Genomic DNA, 12,439 nt, shown 5'->3' with positions numbered 1-12,439 from the left:
TTGGATTGAGATTATGTGCTGATGTATTTGATATTTCTGAGCCCATGATGTTCATATTATGCATCCCTAGTTTTAATTAGTTTTTCAGCTTTGTTGGAGGATTTCGTAACCCTCCAGTTAATCAAAATCAATGATTTAATGATGTTTTTAAGGATGTTTTACTTTAACTGATCTCTATAGGGCCTCTGACCCTTTTTTTCCTTTTCCCCCCACTTCTCTGTGTTGAAGAACACCGCTATTTTATCATACTGAGCTTCGTTGTCTTTCTCGTGGATCAGCATTGTCGCTGCTGTTAAATGAAAATTTACCTGTTTTTTCTGCAGAGCATCATATCAGACTAAGGAGACCAACACACAACGAGTCCGCATTATTTTTTGGGGTCAACTTGTTTGTACCATCAGTACACTGTACGCGCTTCATTGATTTTAAACAAGTACTGTACTTTTGTCAGAGTTTACAATTTAGATTGAACTTTTCTTCAATCGTCTGAATTGGTGTTAAAATTGCAATGCGCGGGAGCTTCAATGAGTCTGCGCGGTCACGCACGTGCAGGGCTTAAAGAAAACATTGATAGTAATATTTCTGTACCCATGCTTAACATTATTAAAAAAAGTTGCCAGTGAGTAAACAGACTCCTTGCAGTTCCACCTCGGACCCCCGGTAGAAGACCCATGCACTAGATTGATGTACTTTCTAGAAGGTCTCAGGTGTCTGATTCCTTTTTGAAGGAATGCCTGGTTGGCCTCAAGCTTTCAACAGCCCAGAAAGTTAAAGAGGTCAGGACATTGCACCACAGACACCACAGCTGAGGCAAAATAATTCGGAGGACTTTCATAGCTGATGGGAAACATACGCCCGTAGAGGTTTATTTGCGTGACTGTTTGCGTGCTGAGGCCTGCCATGTCAGGTATAGCAGAGCACCTGTTGTCTTCATCAGGCCTTTATTTGTTCCGACCCCCGAATCTGACAAGGGCCCTAACAACGTTGATAAGCGACGGACAGCTAGTGTTATGCAAGTGTTCCCAGCATGTCTGAATTTGTTTTTGGGGCCTCCATGTCACCCTGCCCCCAGTTCTTCTCAGATGCTCACTTCCTGATGTTAACTGTGACCTTTACAGGAAACAGAAATCTGTTTTTGTACAGTGTGCGTGACAGAAAAAACGAATGCTAAATATTAGTTATTTTTATTGAAAGCTCATGCTAGGGTTATTGTGTGGGTTGAAAGTCAATGCTAGGTAGAGTCATACATTTGATCTTGTGTTTCTTTTCTTGTCTTTCCAGTTCACATATTGCTTCCATCAGCATCCTTCCTGGATCTACGGAGTAAGTGCTTTCTTTCCTTTTAACCGTTGCCATGGCAACTGTATATTTGAGTGATTTTATGTTTTTGTGATTGTAACAAATCTCAATAAAATGGAAGGAAGGATGCGGGAACCGGCAAACATTTAAACATTTAATAAAGTAATTTAACAGCCGGCGGCCCCTCACGGACGACCGCCGGCGAACAAAACATGAACATAAATATAAATACAAACATAAGTTCGGGCCCGGTCCTCTCTCTCCGACGGTCCGGTCGCTCGTTCCTTTGATATGCTCCCATCTCTTACGTGATTCGAGGCCGGTGTGCGCACAGCTGGCGCTAATTCACAATTACTCACCGGACTCGAACCACGGTCTCGCCCCGCCTACTCTACTACAGTGATCAAAACGGGTCATGTGGTTAACTCTGAAATCTTTTACTTTCACTTCTGAGATGAGCGGCGAACAATGCCCAGCATGTCCATTTTCATCAAAGTCTATTTGAACTTCATTTTGCTGACGTTAATTTGGAGTGTTTGAAATTATCCTTTGGTCTTAATCTGATTTATAGCCTGAAAGAACCACAGCATGCAATAAACAGACCTTTTGGGTAGACAGACGGCAAAATGATGCCAAGCAAATGTGATTATGGCCTTGAAAGTGGATAAGTAGGAGATGTTGCCTTGCCAACGGAGAGACAGTCTGGACTTTGTGAGATCAGTGGCTTCCAGAAAAAAAGCGAATCGAAACATTTACCAAACTGTTGAACAGGGAGTGTCGTTGAAAGGGGATTTTAGTTCAGGATTAAAAACATGCTGAGGGAAAGAAAAAGACTACAGAACCCACCATCTGTTGTAAAGTACACAGTGATCGGTAGTAATAAAAATGACATCAGCGTAATTCAGAAGATTGATGTGACTCATGTTTCGGTTGAGGTTGCAGCAGGAAGATAGCATCTTTTAAGGCGTAGCTTTCAGTTTCGCAATGAATGGCACTTTAGCTGAAACTATGACCACTAACCATACATAGCCACAGTAGGAAGTCATTTATAAATGGCCTCAGAGTGCATCTGACCCTGAAGCGCTGCAGATCTAAACTCAACTCAACTCATTTATTATATAGCACTTTTTACAATTTTCATTGTTACAAAGCAGCTGTACATGAGACACATTGAATACAAGAAAAACAACTAAAGCCATATACCTGTAAAAACAAGAAAAAGGTGAAAACAACAAAAGACAGACATACAAATGCTCTACACACACAATATACATACATACTTACACACATTGACATAGAAGCGCACACACACAAACACACTCGCACACACTCACAGTGAAAGCACACATTTGGGATAAAGGAGAGAGAACCACAGGTCAAATATTAAACTGACTATAAATTCTTATATGCAGTATTAATTATGTTTAACTTCTAAATTCTAAAGGTCTGATTCTAAATAGAGATCATCGCAGCAGGGAGAGACAGAGCACAAACAAAGCCATCCTCTATTGATTTATTGTCAGATATTTGGCGCATACAGAGGCAGCGTGAACCAAGCCTGTGGGCCAGATGGGTACGCCGGGGTTTCGCTAAGAAAGCATCCTGGGGGTTTATTGTTCCAAACAATGCACATAAACTCGTGACAGCCAGTGGCTCAGTTATGCAGGGCACTTGTTTTTTTTATGGGGTCGTCGACATTAGAGACTTGGCAACTATCATAGTGACCTCAAAACACGTCTATTTTCAGACTTGAGAATCTGTGGTTCTCGGTATAGATGGTTTATTCGTTAGAACTTTGAGCTTGAAGTGAAAGCTTCTTGGCTGACCTTTTTAAACGGATAGTTCACCCAAAAATGATAATTCTGTCATCATCTACTCACCCTCTTGTCATTTCAAACCTGGATGGCCTTTTGTGCAGAACACAAAAAAAGCTAGTTTGAAGAATGTTGATATCCGACCAGCGTCGGCAGCAGTTGACCTCTATTGTATGGGCACAAAACCAATTCAAGTGAATGGCTTCCATCGCTGTTCGTTCAACAACATTTTTCAAAATATCTTATTTTATTTTCTGCAGAAGAAAGAAACTCTTACAGGTTTGACATGACAAGAGGGTGAGTACATGATGACAAAGTTTTCTTTTTTTGGTTGCTGATAACTCAAACAATGAGAAATCAAGTAGGGTACTGTGTGTTTCAGCATTTTGTACTCGTGCCAAATGTGTGATGTTCATTTGCAGTTTGATCCAGAGGACACTCCGCGCTGCAGTGGAACAGCATTTTCTGGACCTACAAACATCTATTGACAAGGAGCTCAGCAGCTATGAGAGTCAGGTTTTGGATTCCCTGCCAATTAAGGGGTGAGACCCTGATATTCATTTATTTTTAGCTTTAGAAAGAAGTTTGAACAACAGCGTTGTGGCTTGAGAGTGTTTTTTTTTAAGATACTAATCTGTGTCTATATATGTACATAGGAACTGCCCTACTCAGAAAACGGAGGGGACTGAGGACCATGAAGCTGTGCAGTCTGAATCTGATGCAGAAGATGAGACGCTCCCAGAGAAAGTTAGTGAGGATGAACAACCTTCTGAGAACAGCGAGGTAACTTGCAAACTACTGGTTTCTGACGTAACGTTCTTCGAGGGCTAGTTCACCCAAAAATCTAATTTTTCATAATTTACTCACCCTCATGGTGTTTAAAACCTGAATATAATAAATGTCTTAGTGGTATGGCTTTCAAGCATTGAAAGTTAATGGAGACTCATGTTGTTTGATTACCAAAATTCTTCAAAATATCTTCATTGTGTTCCGCAGAAGAAAGTCATACAGGTTTAGACGTGAGGGTAAATGAAATTTGTTAGTGAATAATGACTCAGATTGTGGCTTTAGAAAACTTGAAGATCGTTTTAGGAACCTTCGTTTATTTTTGGTAACATTTTTAGTGAAATATTACTTTAAAGTGATAGTTCAACCCAAAATAAACATTAACTCAACATTTTATTTAATTTCAAACCTGTATGACTCTCTTTCTTCCGCAGAACACAAATGAAGATATTTGTACTTACACTTTCTTCAAGTAGCTAATGAACTAATAAGATGAGAAGAGAAACCATTGCCAGAGCTAAAGATAAAGAGACGCATAAGCCACTGCAATATGAAATGTAATAAAACGATTAGTGGGGTATCAGTTTCTGGCTCACCGGTGACCCTAAATTACAGCCTCACTTCACACCGCGCGTTCCCTAAGTTTTTGCAGCCAGGCCGCAGGTTACACACATCGGAATTGGGTCGTCTTTTTTTAATAGCAAACTATGGGGAATGACAGCGCCACCTGGTCAACGCAAAGGCACACCATCTCTCAGAAAAACATCATCCTTAGTCTTATCAACTTCCAACCTTGAGACATCAGTAAACATGCACAATGTTCTTGCCAAGAGACATTTGACTATTATTCCACATGCTTCACGAACATTTTGTAGTATCTCAAGGTACCTCAGGGTTTGTGAATGGAGTATGTACTATATAATGGATTATTATTTTAACGTATAGACCAGCTGTGGTAATGATTTTCTTTTTCCCTCAGGGACCTCAGCTCAGCAGTCCGACCACGGAGGAAAGTTCTGGAATGGACCTTGACACGGAGGCTCATATAGATGCAGAGAATCTTAACACAGAAAGGTTAGCTTTAAAGTTCTAGGCTGAAGACACAGTCTACAGCAGCGGTTCTCCTACCGCTTTGGGGGATTGTTCAATACGCCCGAAAGATCCCTGCGAAGTAAACATCATTAGATATTCTGCCATATTTCCAGTTCTAAATGGGCGTTTATGTTCCATCCAGAGGGCACTAAACGTGACTACACAAATCTCAAGATTACGGTTAAATAACCCTTTAAAGTTCCATAGTAGGTTTTGTCTGTTTCAGGGCGCTGTATTCGTGTTCTTAAATGAACTTTTGCTGATATCCTCTGTGTAGTGAGTAGAGAGCAATGAACACTGTTTAGGGAGCGCGTCAATCGGAACGTTTCATTCATTGAGCTCTCTCCTAACAAGCTGGTGATTTAAATCAGGTGAGTTAACCAAGAGAGAGACACAAAATATGCAGAGGGGGGTCCGTGTGGACCAGGATAGAGAACCGCTGGTCTACAGTATGTGAGCATGAACTCAGACACCTGTTGCTACATAAGCTCAAACTTATGCATTGTCCTTTAAACATGTCACAGTGTCACATTCTGGGTTAAATAAGGCAGGCCTTAACAAAATTTCATCAAAAAAACTTAACACGTTTAGCTAGCTACTTGAATATTAAAATCTGGTTTGATGGCAAGGTTTTTTTTTTATTCGTTAAAGTATCTTGCCAAGTATTCTCATTTGTGTTTGTTTGATTTTATTTGCGAGATTTTGTCATTTGCGTCTTGCAGTTTATAAGCAAAAGAAAAGTTGGCAATCAGCAAAAATCTATGGATTATGTGTTTTTACACTAACGTGTCTAAGAATATCTTGCTGATAGCTCAAGGGACAACATTCAAAACCAGCCTGTTTTTATTGGAGTATTTTACATTTATGCATTTGGCAGAAGCTTTTGTCCAAAGCGACATACTTTGCATAATCCTATACATTTTGTTTCTAAGTTTGTGCACTCCACTAGGATCGAACCCACGACCTTGGTGTTGTGAGCGCTCTTACCACTGAGCTGCAGGAAAGCTATAGAGTATAACAATAGATGTGTCTTATGAAAGCAAGACTTGAAATATACTAGCAGAAGATATGTTTTGCATACATGTGATAAGCAAGTGACCTAGATGTCACAGTTATAAATCCGTAGTTGACTCAGGATACGCATTATGCTTGTGACAGTTTGTCATGCTGCATGTACAAGTATATCTTTGCCTGTTACACAGTCCTATTCATAGGTTGGATATAACCAAATATATTTTTTCCGTGAAAGAATTTAGAAGGATTTGCTTTGAGCACCCCTTCATTCACTAGTTTAAAAGGAACTGCAGTGATGTTGCAGTTTTCTTTCCATCTTTACACAGATTGGAGAGCCACCCTGACTATGAGCAGATGGACCTGGCTGAAGTTACCACCTGTGTGAGTATAGCAAAGCAATTCCGAGCAAGGCTGTCTGTTTTTCAATATTGCCGGACTAAAACCCTAACTGAAGACCATTTGATGACTTGCAGGAGCCAGGCACGTGTGACCTGAATGCTAATACAGAGCCCATGGAGTCAGTTAACGGCCCTCAGACTATGAGTAGAAGTGTGTTTACGGACAGTGAGCAGGAAGGTAAACTATAGCTATTTTGTCTATATATATGTTCATAGGTTTTTTTTTTTGCCGCAAATGTTTTTTTGAGGAAAATACCTTGGAAGACATGAAACAACCTTGTCTTTATGCAATTATAGGACACATCCTGAAAGGGGCTCATGAGTGCATACTGAAGATTAATGTATGATTCATCAGATCTGTGTGTGTTGTTTCTGGCTGAATGATGACTTGATGCTGAATTTGTTTAATACAGATAGTTTAATAGAGGAAGAATACAGTTTTGATGATTTCTAAGCCTTTACAACAAAACAAGGAAACAATGTGCGTATGTTATAGATGGCTTCAGTTCTCATGTGATCTGAGTGATGACTTCCAAACTATGATTTAATATGAGGGTCAAATTACTTTGACTGTAGATCTGCACCATGTGTGTTTCATTTTTCATTCGATATATAGCAAAATGTGTCATTAAAATCATTTTAGCTCTCAGGAGCCTCAACAGGCTTCCAAGAATTTTATTTTAAAGTACAAATTAAGATATTTCTGAGTGTTTGGTTATTTTTATATTAAAATTAGATCTGTGAGGGCAAGTTCCAGAATATTTTTGGCGTAAAAATCCTGTATGCGTCTTCAAATATGTGACCCTGCATCCCATAACCAGTCATAAGGGTCAGTTTTTTTAAAAAGAGGGTATTTTATCATCTAAAAGCTTAATAAATGAGCATTGATGTATGGTTTGTCATGATAATAATAATAAAAATGAAAACCTAGAATCTAAAGGTGCAAGAAATCTAAATATTGAGAAATTCGCCTTTAAAGTTGTCCAACCTGAGGCTCTTTAGCAGGCCATTGTTAAGAAGAAGGTTTGTTTTAAAGCTCTCTATTGGCTTACCACTGTTATAACGTCGAGGAGAGTAGATGAGACTGAAAGCAGAAATTCTTAGCTTTACATAGACACAAAATTGAGTGGGTAATTCCCAAAGAGCGATGTTTGTAGGCGTGTTTCCAGCCATTTTGTTTGCGATTATGCTGCATCTACTCAAAAAATTTGGCTAGTTCAAAGGTAAGGCTCCAGTTAGGTAATGTCATAATTTTTAAAGTGAAACAAAGCTCTATGTGTACAGTATGTGTGGGTGTGTATGAGAGAGAGAGACTCAAAGCTCATCGCACTCTTATGTGCTCTCTCTTTCTCTCTCTCTCCCTCTTGATCTCAACCTCGACCCATGCCTGATCAGCATCATGCCCCATCACTTTCCCTCTCATTGACTTCACATGTATGCATCTGCAGAGGGAAGGGAGCGGTAAGTAGCATCTCCCTGCTCATCTGTCACCCGTTGCTCCTCTCAGGCTGTTTTCGCACTTAACCGCTTGGTCTGAACGCAGGTTTGATTCCGCCCTTCTCCTCTTTACCAGACAGAGAATTTTATTTTGCTCTGTATCGCAGGACGTTTGTACGGAGCCCTTTTGGGGACATGGTGGTGAAAAAAAATGATAGGGAAGAGAAAAATATTTTTTAAAGCTTTAGCGTTATCTCACAAAATATTTGCGTTCCCCCGAGAAACATTGCGTTATCTCGCAAAACGTTTGCGTTCTCTCTCATAAACTTTTGCGTTATCTTGCAAAACCATTTTGAATTAGGACAAACACTTGTTTAAGGTTTAATGTTCTGCTGGCTGATTTTGAGACTAGCTCCTTAAACATTGGTTTATAGACGCAGATTCCCGGACTAATAACTAGTGAGCTAAACGTTCTAATAACACAAATGACACCTCATTCTACGTAACGTAAACAATGAACTTGAACTTAATTTTCCACAAGTCGAGCCCCAGGCGGGAGCCGGCTGAGACAAGACCGAAGGGATCCTCTTTTTTCATAACGCTTTTCGGATTTACAGTCACTTTGTAGACGGTCTCTATGGACTACTCCATGTCGCCTGCTCATATAGAGCTACATTTATATTCTCGTTTTGAGGTAGACTAGGTTGTTAATCCTTGTCTGAGGAATAATGTGTTGTTTGTGTTATAACAACGTTTAGCTCACAAGTTATTGGTCCGGGAATCTAGTATGAACCGCTCCATTGTTAATGTACGGAGCGGAATAACAGGACGTTTGAATGTTTTGCGAGATAACGCAAATATGTTTGACGAGAACGAAAAAGTTTTATGCGAGAGAAAGCAAAAGTTTTTGTTAGGGAACGCAAACGTTTTGCGAGATAACGCAATGTTTCTCAGGGGAACGCAAATATTTTGCGAGATAACGCAAAAGCTTTAAAAAATATTTTTTTCTTCCCTCTCATTTTTTCCCACCACCATGTCCCTAAAAGGGCTCCATACGTTTGCAACATGTGCATATCACTCTGAGTAGCTGCTTGTTGTAGGAGGAGGTGCCAATAATGCTTGACTATTTATTTTTTCTCGTGTTTTTCACATTTTGGTGCAAACCATAGCACGCCTAGAACAACACTTGTACAAGCTGCTTTGCCAAAGACAAAATCTGCCAAGACAAGCTCCAAAAAAGCCTTATACAGTAATATGTAAATTGTCTTATATACAGACATATTTAATAAAGAAATGATAAACGGTTTAACTACGTAATAGTGACGCAAAACTCTAAACAAAGATTGCAGAGTGTGAAACCCCTCTATAAGACTGACTAACCTGAACGTAAGTTTGTAAGTTGCTTTGGATAAAAGTGTCTGTTAAATTAATACAATACAATAAAATGTAGTTATCGCTGACTCCCAGTATTTGCCATCTTTCATCAGCAAATGCCTCAGATTTCTTCTTATGCATGCACAGGGTCTGAATTGTAAACAGTGCAAATATCATCAGCTAAATTTCAGTTGCAAGACTCTGTCCCATGCTCCTCTCTTCTGTGCCAGCCGTAGAGGTCTCATGGCCTCCATGGCAACGTGACTTCTACATTGAGCATGTTTCTTATCATCAGGCATGATAAATAACATTGCCATTGCTCATTTGGAAGCAATGATGCAGCTCAATTTTCTTTTATTTAATTTGTGTGAGTGTTGTGTATGTTTGCTCGAGTGGGTGACATGTACTTTATAACCATTACTCCACACTTCCAGTAACACAGCCTCAGACATCATCCCTGTGCACCCAGCAATGTTTTTCCAGCTTACTCACTAGGTCCTCTGTGTAGTGTTTTAGACATCCCTGACCTCAGCCAACCCTCAGATTTCCCCTTCCCAGACCATGGTATTTTATATCCCAATGTTGCATCTAAGTAACCCAGCGTTGTTGTAATAGTTTTGCTAAAGGTTAAAGGTGTCTGATGTCTAAATCAGGTTTATTACAGCATTGCATCTATGTGTGTTTTTGGCAGACACTGTGTCGGTGTACATGTCATGGCAAGAGGAGGCCGAGTCAGGAGAAGCCCAGCTGTCTCCACTGGCAGGCCGCATGATGCCTCTCCCTCTGGAGGAGGACCACCAGCCCTTACTTGCCCGACGCTTTCTCGACTTTGGCCACAGTCAGAGGTTCCTACAGCAGGACCATGATGCCACATCTAAAGCTCTGTCCTGTGGGAGGTGAGAACAGGAAACACGTTGGCGGATGCCCATTGACCGTGCTGGGCAGTGTGTGTCCATTCATAGAAAAAAAGGGTTTCCAATTTTTGGGGAAACTTGACTTTGCGTTGTGTCAAATCACAGGCCTCGTCGAGCCTCCCTCAGTTCCAAAGACAGTATGAAGGGAGACACAGTCTTCCAACAGCTCACCAAGAAACTCCAGAACCTGAAGAAGAAGATCAAGCAATTTGAGGAGCAGTTCGAGAAGGAGAAAAACTATAAGGTTAGAAGGATGAATTCCCTTACAATGTACATAATTAATCACATGCAAAAACACTGCTTCCAGAGAAAGAATCACTAATACTTTGCGTTTTACTTTTTAGTTTGCGTTTTTTCTATTGTATCTGAAGAGTTTTCAGTAAAACCTTTTTCCATCTGTAGATCTTACAACTTATATGGTGTGCAGGTTCCCTTATTCATTTTTTTTAGACTATGTGAACTAAGTTTAGACTTTAGACCAGTGACATTAACCTGAAGGATTTTAAATATCCAGGCATCAGAATATTATGGTGATATTTGACATGAGCCTAAATAAAGTTACTGCCTATTAACCACTCAGGACACCCTATGAACCCTATAGCAACACTCTAGAAACCACTTCGGCATTGCAACTCTTTGGACAAGTACCGCTTGATAAAATGTAACAATCCATACCTGTGCAAAATACACATAGATTGTCATGCATGAATTTCTGTACATATGGGGACTAAAAACTAATCACATTACTGTTTGTCAATTGCAGCCGTCTCACGCTGATAAGGCTGCCGATCCAAAGGTCCTGAAGTGGATGACCGACCTCACCAAAATCCGCAAACAGCTTAAAGGTAAGAGGCACTGAGCCCAGGCAGTGAGCGGTCGTGTGAGCACATGGAGTATTTGGGTCTGGGGTGGGTTTTGAGTCAGTGTAATTGGGCGGCCTGGTTCTGGCCTGCTTCTCTGCCCCCTGTTGGGCAAAGAGGGGAAGCACACCCATCACTGCATGCCTGTAGAGGCACCGAGGCTCTCTTTCATGGGACCACCCTCATACTCTACTGAAGACCCCTCCACTCACTGTGTCGGTCCATTGTGATTGGCCCCCACACTTCCCATCATCCATTGCCATTTGATGCCCCCCATCAGAGGTGCACTGTCGTATAAAGTCTCTCTCTTTCTTTAAATAAATCCACTCGGACGGCCCGCTCCCGCAGGACGACAGCACCTCTTGCCCAAAGGTTCCCTGAGGCACCAGGCTGTGCTTCAGTTACACAGACGCCACTCAGCCTCCGTCCCGAACACACCCCATTTTACACTGTCACGCCCCCTCAATGCCTCTAGACAGGCGCCCCTCTTCTGTAAGTACACATGATCTGCAGTAAGTAGACTTCAACGACTCTCTCTTCCCTCCTCTCTCTTTGATTGTCTCTCTGACCGCGGTCTCGCAGACGCTTTCCCCCTACGGGGCGCTCTCAGCCACGTGTCTCAGCCTTCTTAGACGTCTAAAGTGTGTTGTTTTGAAGAAGAATGTTATTTTGGAAGTCAATGGGGTTGAAGGGCTCAGAGCCCGCAGGTGTTGTTCGCGGTCACCTTCAGTGATTGTCAGTGCACTACGGATGAACTGTTAATGGTGATTCTAATCACTGAAGTTGTGTTTCTTTTGCTGTGTGTATGTTAACATTTTCTGTCTTTGTCTCTCTATCTCCCACAGATGCCAAACATAAGGCTGAAAGCGAGCTGACTCCACAGACGCGTCCACGCAGTAACACGCTGCCCAAAAGCTTTGGCTCCACACTGGAGCATTCGGCTCACGAGAGCCCTGCGGAGAACGAAGCGTGGGGTCACAAACCCACCCGAGAGGAGACGCTGGAGCTCATTCAGCAGCGCATCAAAGCCAAGAGAGAAGAGGATGGCTGGCCGGAGGATGTCAAAGTAAGTTTGAGCATCGTAGGTATACATGAATGATTTTTGAAACTACATTAACTTTAGTTTTAGGAGCTAAAATTTTTAACAGAGCGTTAAATTGTCTCTCTCAGAAAATGACTAAGGAGGACCTTACCTGTGAGAAATCAGTCCTGCAGAAGAACCTGCTGTATTATGAAGGATTTCATGGGCGCCCCGTAAGTGTCTTGCACACACAAACACACACCAACAGTGCTCCGTCTACACAATGCTCTAACAGAAGTGCTTTTCTGCAGGTCACCCGAGAGGAACGATTGACCGTGAAGCATGTGTATGACAGATATCGGCTTGTCAAACAGATGCTCACCCGTGTCAGCATCACCCCTATCATAGTAAGCCATTCCCTTTCATTTTT

The 12,439-nt window shown here is 41.3% G+C and overlaps 1 protein-coding gene across 4 annotated transcripts in view; it reads left to right on the top strand.

Annotated features, from left to right (window-relative positions):
• The window catches only part of fam13b (family with sequence similarity 13 member B), a 56,497-nt gene that overhangs the window by 38,542 nt on the left and 5,516 nt on the right, over positions 1-12,439 (top strand). Inside the window, exons 8-21 of one of the 4 annotated variants that reach the window (XM_056769359.1) lie at positions 1,282-1,323; positions 3,536-3,655; positions 3,770-3,896; positions 4,879-4,973; positions 6,332-6,386; positions 6,479-6,581; positions 7,799-7,864; positions 9,906-10,110; positions 10,234-10,372; positions 10,892-10,973; positions 11,337-11,480; positions 11,834-12,054; positions 12,159-12,242; positions 12,321-12,416. In XM_056769359.1, coding sequence (XP_056625337.1) covers positions 1,282-1,323; positions 3,536-3,655; positions 3,770-3,896; positions 4,879-4,973; positions 6,332-6,386; positions 6,479-6,581; positions 7,799-7,864; positions 9,906-10,110; positions 10,234-10,372; positions 10,892-10,973; positions 11,337-11,480; positions 11,834-12,054; positions 12,159-12,242; positions 12,321-12,416 — 1,579 coding nt within the window. The remainder of the gene's footprint in view (positions 1-1,281; positions 1,324-3,535; positions 3,656-3,769; positions 3,897-4,878; positions 4,974-6,331; positions 6,387-6,478; positions 6,582-7,798; positions 7,865-9,905; positions 10,111-10,233; positions 10,373-10,891; positions 10,974-11,336; positions 11,481-11,833; positions 12,055-12,158; positions 12,243-12,320; positions 12,417-12,439) is intronic. The other 3 variants (XM_056769360.1, XM_056769361.1, XM_056769362.1) reach the window with 3 other exon arrangements.

The sequence above is a fragment of the Triplophysa dalaica genome, chromosome 16 (assembly GCF_015846415.1).
Source record: "Triplophysa dalaica isolate WHDGS20190420 chromosome 16, ASM1584641v1, whole genome shotgun sequence".
Classification (NCBI taxonomy): Eukaryota; Metazoa; Chordata; class Actinopteri; order Cypriniformes; family Nemacheilidae; genus Triplophysa; species Triplophysa dalaica.
This window is presented reverse-complemented; position numbering and strand designations above follow the sequence as displayed.